This window comes from Leuciscus leuciscus (genome assembly GCF_965113295.1).
Source record: "Leuciscus leuciscus genome assembly, chromosome: 5".
Taxonomy (NCBI): domain Eukaryota; kingdom Metazoa; phylum Chordata; class Actinopteri; order Cypriniformes; family Leuciscidae; genus Leuciscus; species Leuciscus leuciscus.
The window spans coordinates 345,994-358,777 of NC_138729.1; the positions used below are offsets into that span (position 1 = coordinate 345,994).

General features: G+C 43.4%; 1 protein-coding gene across 3 annotated transcripts in view; it reads right to left on the reverse strand.

The window, feature by feature from the left end:
* Positions 1-452: 452 nt before the first annotated feature.
* pax8 (paired box 8) overlaps positions 453-12,784 on the reverse strand; it is a 17,975-nt gene continuing 5,643 nt past the window's right edge. For 2 of the 3 annotated variants that reach the window (XM_082169252.1, XM_082169250.1), the window contains 9 exons: positions 11,703-11,900; positions 11,504-11,580; positions 11,294-11,419; positions 10,902-11,065; positions 9,715-9,820; positions 9,157-9,399; positions 4,959-5,057; positions 2,131-2,217; positions 453-1,704 (listed from right to left, as the gene is read on the reverse strand). In XM_082169252.1, coding sequence (XP_082025378.1) covers positions 1,643-1,704; positions 2,131-2,217; positions 4,959-5,057; positions 9,157-9,399; positions 9,715-9,820; positions 10,902-11,065; positions 11,294-11,419; positions 11,504-11,580; positions 11,703-11,900 — 1,162 coding nt within the window. In that variant the 3' untranslated portion in view covers positions 453-1,642. The remainder of the gene's footprint in view (positions 1,705-2,130; positions 2,218-4,958; positions 5,058-9,156; positions 9,400-9,714; positions 9,821-10,901; positions 11,066-11,293; positions 11,420-11,503; positions 11,581-11,702; positions 11,901-12,784) is intronic. The other variant, XM_082169251.1, reaches the window with a different exon arrangement.

Below are 12,784 nucleotides of genomic sequence, written 5' to 3' on the forward strand. Positions count from 1 at the left end.
CACACGGGCGCGAGCGCGGGATCCAGGTGGGCCGCGGCCTCGTTAAAGAGCCATTAATTATAATGAGGCCACAAAGAGGCGAGAAATAATTGCAAATAAAAGTACGTGATGCAGAAAATAAAAAAGGAAATTAAACAGATGCGCATGTTTTCAGGATCATTGCTTTTGTCCCTTTCATGTGTTCTGTTGAACCGCTGACTGGCCAAAAATATGCAACATAATAAATCATGGTTTTCAACGGGAAAACAGTAGAAACCATAATCATCACCACCAACTTCCCTGGTCTAGCAGCGGCCAATAGCCTTCATAATTACTATAAGTTTGATTTATTGACGAACAATTATTCAAGCTGTTTGCTATTATCTCTGACAATACGGAATATATTAGACTATTCATTTACAACTACGTGTATTATTATTTTACAAGACAAATAAATGAGGGAAACACAAGAGTGGACTTTGACATGCTTTATTTAATTCAAAATAATTCTGTAGAAATTATTAATTTACATTTGAATAATATAATTAACAGTACAATAACACGTAATCTCTGAAACTCAAAACTCGTTTAATCACAGAAATATAAGCATGATAAGATGGAAAAATAGAAGCGAGAATATAAACGTTTTAAAACTAATGAATCCCCACACAGTTCAGCCCTAATAATCATGTGTAGAATATAGAAAACGAATTTAATTTTAATAGGGGTTTGCCTTCTCTTCATTATGTACATATTGCCCCAAATCGTTAAACATCTTTAATTGTTTCTGAATGTGATGTTTTTGATAATCCGTAAGATTGTTGGACGACGACGAAATACAGCAAATCTTCTTTTCGTTAAAGGTAAGGTGTTATTTCTATTTCGTTTAAAAAATATTTAATGTTTGAATATGATAAAGCCCATCCAACCCTGGCTAATTCGTACGCATTCATACGACCTCATTCGTACGAATTAGTACGATTTTTGCTAAATCGTACATATTTGAAAGGTTGCCAAATTCGTATGAATTCGTAAATGACCTCCCCCTGACCCCGCCCCTAACCCTACCCATCTCTGGGGTTAAGACAAACCGGACGAACTCGTACGAATTATCCACCTTTTAATCGCTCCTAGGAGTGGGTCGTGAGATAGCGCTGGCCGTCAGATGTTCCTTCAGCTCCAGTCCAAACGCGATCAAATGTCACGAGCTCAAACAGATTCGCTCATGTAATTTTCTCAAGCAGTGAAACGCTACAAAGTCGCGATGTTTCTCATGTTCTTCAGAAGAATTAATAATATTTGAATGTTCGTGAATTGTATATGCTATAGTCAGTTTGGTAGTATTCCTGAATCATGTGCACACTTAGATGTAAAGTGTTTCTGGCCATGAATATATGAAAACATTATGAAATGTCTTTGGCTACAGAGAAATAAAAATACAGGCAACAAATGTTCACTGGTGGAATAAGATGTAAACGTGTGGCTGTAAATGGCCTTTAATCAGGCCGTGTATAAAGGACATAAATAGTTTTACAGGCAATAAAAGGTATCGTCCATCATCATTATGTTTTCTTCATATTCCACTGTATTCTCCAGTGTAAGAAGAGTATCTCGAGGTCTTCTTCATAATCCACCGTAAGAAGAGAAACTGGAGTCCGTTCTTCTAGAGATGATCGTAGGCGGAGGGAGGAGCTCGTGAGGAGGAACTGTAGTAATACGGGGATCCTGCAGGGGGCGACAGGCAAATATCAATACATCACAGCGAATAAGCGTATAAGCATATAGTGCATGAGAGTGAAGGTAGGATAGAGATATTTGCTTGTTTTGTGTCGTTGAAAGCTCAGCTGTGCGAAGGTCTGCTCTATAATTCTAGCTGGAGGGCTAATGGCCGTCTTATGACTGTGCCATTATTTATTTCCACAGAAAACTCAATAGCCTGAAGGCACTTGCAGAGGGTGAAACTACTTAAGAGTGTCATGTGACTGAAACTTTATGCAATAGTTGAAGGGCACGGCAGTCTTGGGTGTATACAGGTCGTTAGTGCATTTCTTTCTTTACTGACCATGTAGCCAGAAGCGTAACATGTAAGCATGTGGGATGTTCATGTTAATGGGATGGAGAAGTGGAAGTGAGAAACGCTGTTGAATTCACCTAAGATGGTGGAGTTGGTGAATCTCCAGGCGTCGCTGTAGGACGTGTAGGACGGGTGTGTGTAGGTCTGGCCCGAGTACTCCGGTCCTACAGGGAACACACACACATTAAACACATCAAACTACACAACAGCAACGACAGCCATGCCAACAGACCCTCGGTTATAAACACACTCATGCTGTAAGTGTGTCTGTTTCTCGAGCTCCAGCACATCATTCACTGGCGGTTAGAGACTGTAAACCATTAATCCCACAGCTGATCACTGGTGCATACAGTCTCTACTCTCTCTCTCCATCCCTCACTCACTCCTTCAGTCCTTCAGGCCTCCCTCGGCCATTCTTTCTTTTAACATTCCAATATCTAATTGGTAATTATGGGAGCCGGATTGAATCCCCCCTTCAGTGAGTAATTGTGTATGAACGCTTCCTCTCAGCGAGACCACCAGAAAAATAATAAATCAGACCCTCTCATTTCGCGCTTGGCAGGGCAGACTTCATTTGAAAAAAGAAAAGTGCATCTCAGTCTCTGCAGAGCTTGTGCTCCTCCTGCCGTTTGTTCCTTAATGGATACACTCTCTCGCTCTCGCGCTCTCTCTCTCTCTCTCTCTCTCTCTCTCTCTCTCTGTATATGCTTTCCATATAGATTGTGCACTCATTCATGGTGTGTCTCCACCTCAGACTCTCTTTCTCTCCATCTCTCTGGTCTCTCTCGGACTAATAATCCTGATCCCTCAGCGGGCCCCTGTGGTGTGTGTGTGTGTGTGTGTGGTCGGGCATCAGTGCAGAACTCCTGCCCCGGTCCCTCCACATCTACTGATTAACCCACCCGTTCTCCTGTTAATCTCTAACTCGGCCTCCGGTGTTCTCACGCGCTCCACACATTCATGTTTCAGAGAAACGGCATTTATGAGTCCACTGTTTTAATCACAAAACTAGATCGTTACATTTCCTCAAGAAAATGTGAGTGGTTCTTGCCTGTGCGAAACTGTTGCTAAGCATTTACATGTGTTCATTTAGCAGATGTTTTTATCCAAATGAGGAACATCACAAGCCATTTGTCATAAGAGCCAGATTCAGAGCAAGTTTAAAGTCGAAGCTAGATTAGTGTTCAAGCTAGAGCAGAGGTGAGATGCAGAGAATCCTTTATGGTTGTGCATTAGTTGTGCATTAGTTGTGCATTAGTTGTGTATTAGTTGTGCATTAGTTGTGCATTAGTTGTGCATTAGTTGTGTATTAGTTGTGCCGCTGACTCTCAGTGCATCCGGCGTAAAACCTGCGCCAAATCCAACGTGTGTGCGGATAATTCTGATGAAGCGGGACTTACACTAAGAAAAAATATATAATAATAATAATAATAATAATAATTATATATATATATATATATATATATATATATATAATGGTTCCCTCTATGGTTAAAGTTTGGTGGTTCAAATATGTCCACTGTAAAAAGGATAAGGAGATTCGACTAGAAACATGTTCAGTGATGGTTTGGAGATGCATCCATCCAGAAGAGCGCATGACCTTCGAAATGACAAATGCTGAACAATTAGTTCATGCGTTCATGATCTCAAGGCTAGATTATTGTAATGCTCTACTGGGTGGTTGCCCTGCACGCTTAATAAACAAACTACAGCTGGTCCAAAACGCAGCAGCTGGAGTTCTTACCAGAACCAGGAAGTATGACCATATTAGCCCGGTTCTGTCAACACTGCACTGGCTCCCTATTAAACATTGTATACATGTTAAAATATTGCTGATTACTTACAAAGCACTAAATGGTTTAGCTCCGCAGTGCTTGAGCGAGCTCTTAACGCATTATAGTCCTTCACGTCTATTGCGATCTCAAAATTCCGGCCAGTTGAGAATACCTAGAATATCAAAATCGACTGCTGACGGTAGATCCTTCTCCTATTTAGCACCAAAACACAATGTTATAATTCAATGTTAGGCTGCATAGATTAGGTCAGCCGGAACCGGGAACACTTTCCATAAATCCTGATGTACTCGTTACATCATAAGAAGAATGGCGTCTACGCTAATATTAGTCTCTCTATTTATCCCGAGGTTTACCGCAGTCCGCCGGATCCAGGCCGTATCCAGATCTGATGAAGGACCAGCGCCTGGACACACACTCACACACACACACACACACACGGTTTGCGTGTTCAAGGTTTGCATTCTCGAGCCACCAGGCACTGTTGTCGTGGGAATGAGCGGCCGGAGCGAGTTAAGGGTTTTCTGTTAGAACGGTGTATGTTAGCAGCCTCTAAGATCTTTGCAATAGAAGTGAATCAATCAAAACTATATTCTAGATCTGCTGTAAAGCCTAAACAATCTCTGTTACTGTAATATCGTACTATCACTGTAAAGCTACTTTGAATCAATCTATATTGTTAAAAGCTCTGGGTGACTTGACACATCAGCACAGAAAACAACCACCATCTTATTTGAATAATTATATCTAAATGTTGTTTAGAAAGAAATCTGTCTGAATACTGACACTTGCCCTAAAGTAATAGATCATTTCAAAATGTCATCATTTACTTCTTTCTTCTGCTGAACAGAAGGTTTTTTGAAGAATGTCTGTAGCCAAACAGTTGATGGACACCATTGACTCCAATAGTATTTTTTTTCCTACAATGGAAGTCAATGGGGTCCATCAACTGTTTGGTTACAGACATTCTTCAAAAAATCTTCTGTTCAGCAGAAGAAAGAAACTCATACAGGTTAGAAACAACTTGAGGGTGAGTAAATGATGACAGAATTTTCATTTTGAAGGGAACTATTCTTTAACAAGCACCATGAGAGTTGATTAAGCTCCTTTACCTGCAACCATCCCGGTGATGGAGGACGAGGAGAAGCCGGTCTGAGCCGATGGGATGTGTGGAGGATAACCGGGAAGCATGGAGCTCGACACTTCTCTCCCTGAAACAGGCAAACACACACACACACAGCTCAGTCTTAGAGAACCACACACTCACAGCTCAGTCTCAGAGAACCACACACTCACAGCTCAGTCTTAGAGAACCACACCCGGTCTGCTCAGTCATATAGAACCACACACTTAGAGAACCACACACTCACTGCTCAGTCTTAGAGAGACACACACACACACACACACACACACACACACACACACACACACACACACACACACACACACACACACACACACACACACACACACACACACACACACTGCTCAGTCTTAGAGAACCACACACTCACTGCTCAGTCTCAGAGAACCACACACTCACTGCTCAGTCTTAGAGAACCACACACACACACACACACACACACACACACACACACACACACACACTGCACAGTCTTAGAGAACCACATACTCTCTGCTCAGTCTTAGAGAACCACACACTCACTGCTCAGTCTCAGAGAACCACACACTCACTGCTCAGTCTTAGAGAACCACACACTCACCTGCTCAGTCTTAGAGAACCACACACTCACTGCTCAGTCTTAGAGAACCAGACACACACTGCACAGTCTTAGAGAACCACATTCTCTCTGCTCAGTCTTAGAGAACCACACACTCACTGCTCAGTCTCAGAGAACCACACACTCACTGCTCAGTCTTAGAGAACCACACACTCACCTGCTCAGTCTTAGAGAACCACACACTCACTGCTCAGTCTTAGAGAACCCCACACACACACACACACACACACACACACACACTGCTCAGTCTTAGAAAACCACACGCTCACAGCTCAGTCTTATAGAACCACACACTCTCTGCTCAGTCTCAGAGAACCACACACTCTCTGCTCAGTCTTAGATAACCACACACTCACAGCTTAGTCATAGAGAACCACACACTCACTGCTCAGTCTTAGAGAACCACAAACTCTCTGCTCAGTCTCAGAGAACCACACACTCTCTGCTCAGTCTTAGAGAACCACACACTCACAGCTCAGTCTTAGAGAACCACGCACTCACTGCTCAGTCTTAGAGAACCACACACTCTCTGCTCAGTCTCAGAGAACCACACACTCTCTGCTCAGTCTTAGAGAACCACACACTCTCTGCTCAGTCTTAGAGATCCACACACTCACTGTTCAGTCTTAGACAACCACACTCTCACCGCCCATGGCTAGTTCACACTACAGGATTTTAAGCCCGATTTAAGCCCGATTTGCAAATCGGCGGGTGATCCGCGCTCGCCAATCTTCAAGTGTGAAATACTTAACGACGCATCAAAAACGCTCGCTGACACATCGCCGACGCATCGCCGACGCCAGACAAATATCTAGCATGCCAAATATCTGGAGCTGTGGGCCGACTCGATAGCCTGTGGTGTCACGTGTCCCGACAAGCAACAGCCAATGATCAGCTTGTTATGACATTACAAAAGCCTTTTGTATTTGTAACCATCGTTGCCAAACCACAACAGGCAGCTGCTTTTTCATTATAATGAAATCATTTTACTCACCTCCAACTCTCTCTGACAGACAATCCCTGCTGCCCGTGTGTACTTATCCATCCTTTCACCCAAATTCTTTTTTTTTTTTTTTTAGGGTTCTAAACAGATCATTGCGCAAACAATATATAAATATATAATTTTTTCTTTTCTTTTTTTTTTCTTTTTTTTTTTTACCGCCCATTTTGTCCCGCCGTCCATTTTCAAATAGACAATGCGCCATTTCCCATTCCACTTCTTGCGCATGTTTTCGTGACAAAATGTGGTTTTGGGACCGGATAGAGTCGTTGGGTGACAGAGTTGTTGTCAGCTCGTGTAGTGTGTAACCCCCTGTTGCAGATCATTTACGTAGTGTCACATAGTGTGAACACCACAACGACTTCAAGACTCCAGAGCAAGTCATGTAGTCTAAACAGCACAGCGATCTGCCGACATTCAAAGTTGTGTAGTGTGAACTAGGAATCAGTCTCAGAGAACCACACACTCACTGCTCAGTCTTAGAGAACCACACACACACACACACACACACACACACACACACACACACACACACACACACACACACACACACACTGCTCAGTCTTAGAGAACCACACACACTCTCTGCTCAGTCTTAGAGAACCACACACTCACTGCTCAGTCTTAGACAACCACACACTCCACTGCTCAGTCTTAGAGAACCACACACTCACAGCTCAGTCTTAGACAACCAAACACTCTCTGCTCAGTCTTAGAGAACCACACACTCACAGCTCAGTCTCAAAGAACCACACACTCACAGCTCAGTCTTAGAGAACCACACACTCACAGCTCAGTCTTAGAGAACCACACACTCACAGCTCAGTCTTAGACAACCACACACTCTCTGCTCAGTCTTAGAGAACCACACACTCACCGCTCAGTCTTAGACAACCACACACTCTCTGCTCAGTCTTAGAGAACCACACACTCACAGCTCAGTCTTAGATAACCACACACTCACAGCTCAGTCTCAAAGAACCACACACACACACACACACACACACACACACACACACACACACACACACACACACACACATACACACACACACACACACTGCTCAGTCTTAGAGAACCACACACTCTCTGCTCAGTCTTAGAGAACCACACACTCAATGCTCAGTCTAAGAGAACCACACACTCACAGCTCAGTCTTAGATAACCACACACACTGCTCAGTCTTAGAGAACCACACACACACACACACACACACACACACACACACACACACACACACACACACACACACACACTGCTCAGTCTTAGAGAACCACACACACAGAGATCAGTCTTAGAGAACCACACACACACAGATACTGCTCAGTCTTAGAGAACCACACACACACACACACACACACACACACACACACACACACACACACACACACACACACACACACACACACACACACACACACACACACACACTGCTCAGTCTTAGAGAACCACACACACAGAGATCAGTCTTAGAGAACCACACACACACAGATACTGCTCAGTCTTAGAGAACCACACACACACACACACACACACACACACACACACACACACACACACACACACACACACACACACACACACACACACACACACTGCTCAGTCTTAGAGAACCACACACTCTCTGCTCAGTCTTAGAGAACCACAAACTCACTGCTCAGTCTTAGAGAACCACACACTCAGTCTGAGAGAACCACACACTCACTGCTCAGTTTTAGAGAACCACACACTCAGTCTTAGAGAACCACAAACTCACTGCTCAGTCTTAGAGAATCACACACTCACAACTCAGTCTTTGAGAACCACACACTCCCTGCTCAGTCTTAGAGAATCACACACTCTCTGCTCAGTCTTAGAGAACCACACATCCACTGCTCAGTCTTAGAGAACCACACATCCACTGCTCAGGCTTAGAGAACCACACACTCACCTGCTCAGTCTTAGAGAACCACACACTCACTGCTCAGGCTTAGAGAACCACACACTCTCTGCTCAGGCTTAGAGAACCACACACTCACCTGCTCAGTCTTAGAGAACCACACACTCACTGCTCAGGCTTAGAGAACCACACACTCTCTGCTCAGGCTTAGAGAACCACACACTCACCTGCTCAGTCTTAGAGAACCACACACTCACTGCTCAGGCTTAGAGAACCACACACTCTCTGCTCAGGCTTAGAGAACCACACACTCACTGCTCAGTCTTAGAGAACCACACACTCACTGCTCAGGCTTAGAGAACCACACACTCACCTGCTCAGTCTTAGAGAACCACACACTCACTGCTCAGGCTTAGAGAACCACACACTCTCTGCTCAGGCTTAGAGAACCACACACTCACTGCTCAGTCTTAGAGAACCACACACTCTCTGCTCAGGCTTAGAGAACCACACACTCACCTGCTCAGTCTTAGAGAACCACACACTCACTGCTCAGGCTTAGAGAACCACACACTCTCTGCTCAGGCTTAGAGAACCACACACTCTCTGCTCAGGCTTAGAGAAGCACACACTTAGAGAAGCACACACACACAACGGGGAACTGAGGATGATGATGGGATGGGCTTTACCTGTGAGGAGGTGTGGGCTGTTGAACTGCCCCTGCACTGGGGCATGATGGGAAAATGAGCTGAAGCCATGAGATAAATGAGTGGCGTTGCTGCAACTGTTAGCGATGGACACTGACGCCGGAGCCGAGATAGCCGTGAGCTCCAGGAACGCGGAGTTAGTGATGATGTTAGGGGAGGAGCTTGAGCTGTTCACCTCGGGGGACACTTCCTGTTTCAGACAGAGTGGGCGGGGCTGTAGAGCTTCTGGGCGGAGCAACGGGTTGACAGACAGGTGGGAAAATTCATGCATGAATGTTAATAGATGTACAATGAAATGGATATATATGGACATATGCTAAATGATGACACAAATTACAAATACAACAATTAAATATGAATTATGAGTTTGGGGAGTGTGTAGTATGCAGGACTGAGCAGTTTGCTAAATGAACTGTGTAATGTGTTGCTCTGGAAGTGTCTTTTCATACAGTAAACATGCCCCTCTTTCTCTTGTAAATATGGAACAAATGACAAAGAGTAATTACAGTGCAGTGTTTGCATATGGATGATGGTTATTACCTGCAACCACTGTGTATCCCTGATGTGCTGCCAGGTTTCGACTGATAACTGAGCCACTTTTCCCCTCGTCCAAGCTGCCGTTGATGAGCGAGAGAGGATAGAGAGACTGCAGGAGAGAGAGAGAGAGAGTTCAGCTCTGAATGACATGCCGGTTTGCCCTTATGGAAACAAAATGTATTTCCCTATTTATGAATGATCAATATATTAAATGGTTTAATAATATATTTTGTTAATATATTAAAATATATTGAATAATACATAAGGAATTGCCGGTTTTCATATATTGAAAAATATGTGATAATATATTTACTAATATGACATAATGTATGTTATTTTATATTCATTACTACTCTTCATAATATACAGATGTATATGGGATCAGATATGGTACTTTATGTGTAATATATTCACTCATGCAGCATAAATACACATATTCTATATATATATATATATATATATATATATATATAATGTAATACATTTCTTTTATTTTTTTATTATTTACATTATAAATGTTTCAAATTTTCCAGCTAGTTACCATAAGCCCAAGCACACCTGCATGTACTAAAGTATTTAGCCAGTAGACTATCCCTGTACTGAGGAGCGCACAGACATTACTTTTAAAATATAGTAATTATAGTCTTAATGGTTTCCAGCCAATCATCAACCTCTCCACAGGCTGGACTCTTCAGCACAACGGTAACCCCAAAAACAAAAAGTAATAGAACATTAAACACTAACAGATCTCCCTCTATATTAATATTAAGCAAAACACATTAAATAACACTTAATTTTAACATTTGCTCTCCTTTAACAGTCAGAAGCCGAGCATGCTGGGAACTATACATCTGTTGTAACTTATTCCGTGAATGTGTGTGTGTGTGTGTGTGTGTGTGTGTGTGTGTGTGTGTGTGTGTGTGTGTGTGTGTGTATGTATGTGTGTGTGAACATACATTCACATTTATATGGGAACATGTATGTGCAATATCTGTGCACAATAAAGGATAATATTTATACATTTTTGATATGTATCAATATATAGCCATACATGGTCAATGCATATATTGCAGTATATAAAAAAATATAAGCACTATTTCTCATATATGTAAAATGTATTATGTAATATATCGCATTATATTTTGCAGTATATTCCCATAAGGGTGTTTTCCCGTCTCTCGGTGTTGCACCTGCTCAGTTTTCCCAGTGGTGTGGCTGAAGGAGTCGGAGCTGTACTGGTTCCGCTGGAAGCCACAGTCCTGCTGGGTCGGGAAGTGTTCGGTCCGAAGATGTTTCCGGGATCCGGTCCCGCTTCCCTGCGAGTCCACACTGTGCCGACAGCTCTCCTGATCACCTGTCAATCAAATACCAGTTTGTGTGTCTGATCGGGCTCTCTTAAAGACACTTCAGCCGCACACACACACACACACACACTCACACTCACACACACACACACACACACACACACACACACACACACACACACACACACACACACACACACACACACACTCACACACACACACACACACACTGAGGCATTCTCTGCTTCTCTGACTGGTCAGTAATAATAATAACTCACTGTCGTCGCGGCTCCTCTTGCCCTCTGCGCTGGTCTGAGGGATTCCCAGTAAGCCACTGATGGAGTAGGTGGATCCCAGTGAGTCCGACTGGGGAGATTCGGGAGGCGTCACGGCTGAACTGGGAACTGAGCAGAATCACACAGCATTATTACTGGACCGCAGTGAACTGGGAAACAGCATTATTGGGAATCATCAGTGTGTGTTCTCACTCAGTGTGTGTCCAGGACTCAGGCCTTTACTGTCCAGAGGGAGATTGAAAGGCTGTTGAACTTTTGTGCGAATGATCCTGCAAGAGAAGAAACAGCGGGTTAGAAGAGTTCCTCAGATCTCTGTTATATGTGCGTTGACCTGTTGTCCATGAGGTCAGAGGTCATGTACCTGTTGATGGTGAGGTCAGAGGTCATGTACCTGTTGATGGAGCTGACACTGGGCACGGTGTCCCCGTCACACACTCCCTCGGCCAGCAGCCGGTCCCGGATCTCCCACGCGAACATGGTGGGGTTCTGGCGCTTGTACTCCGCGATCTTCTCCACCACTTTAGGGGTCGCGACCTTCGGCTTCGAGCCTCCAATGACCCCTGGTTTAATGCTGCCCGTCTCATAGTACCTGAACGAGAAATGACATTACAACAAAACTCATGCACCTTCTGGGACATTAACAGTTTTTCTCGATTGCTTAAACACATTTTTTGAAACTATGCCTCGTATTTTCAAAACTGTAAACACAAATCCATAACGTCTCACCCAGTTCCTCTAACATCCTATTTTCAGGTCAAAATGAAGCTCTACACTCCAAACCATTCACTCTTGCTGAAAAACCAAACTTTGCCCACAGACAGGACACACAAGCCCTCAAAATCACACACACTACAACATAGTCTAACACATGGATACATTGGCACATTTTTATTCATTCATGTACTACACAGTACAACACACACACAACAAAACAAAAACAATTATTTTATTTTTTTTACTAATTTTTTTTTAGATAATATGATGAACAAGTCTAAGAATGTTCCACGTATGGTTGAAAATACAACCATTGGCCTAGAGAGATAACATTCTGGGAGTCAAGACTATAAAGGATGAAGGATGCTTCACTGTCACACTCTGCAGCCACTCTGTGTGACTGTACGACTGCTGGCCTTTTCTTGCAAGAAAATACACCTCATCAAAGACTATTGGAAATGTTTGTCTTTTATTCAGTGATAGAATTGTGTTTGCCACCACACCTCCCTGAAGGTTCTCGAGGCGACGGTAAAGCGACTCAAATTTGGCCTTACTCGTAGCCCAGCCTCCCTCATAGTCATACCATTGATAAAGACATGGGCAACTAGAGTGGCTTGAATTTCATCTGAGACTGCTTGTCTTCTTGCCCTTGCCCTTCCTCCTCCTTTTATTTGATGTTTATGTTTTATTTGATGTGACAGCAGTCGTCCGTGAGGGGCTTCTGTCTTTTACTTTCGTTTTGTATTTGTTTTATTTTTG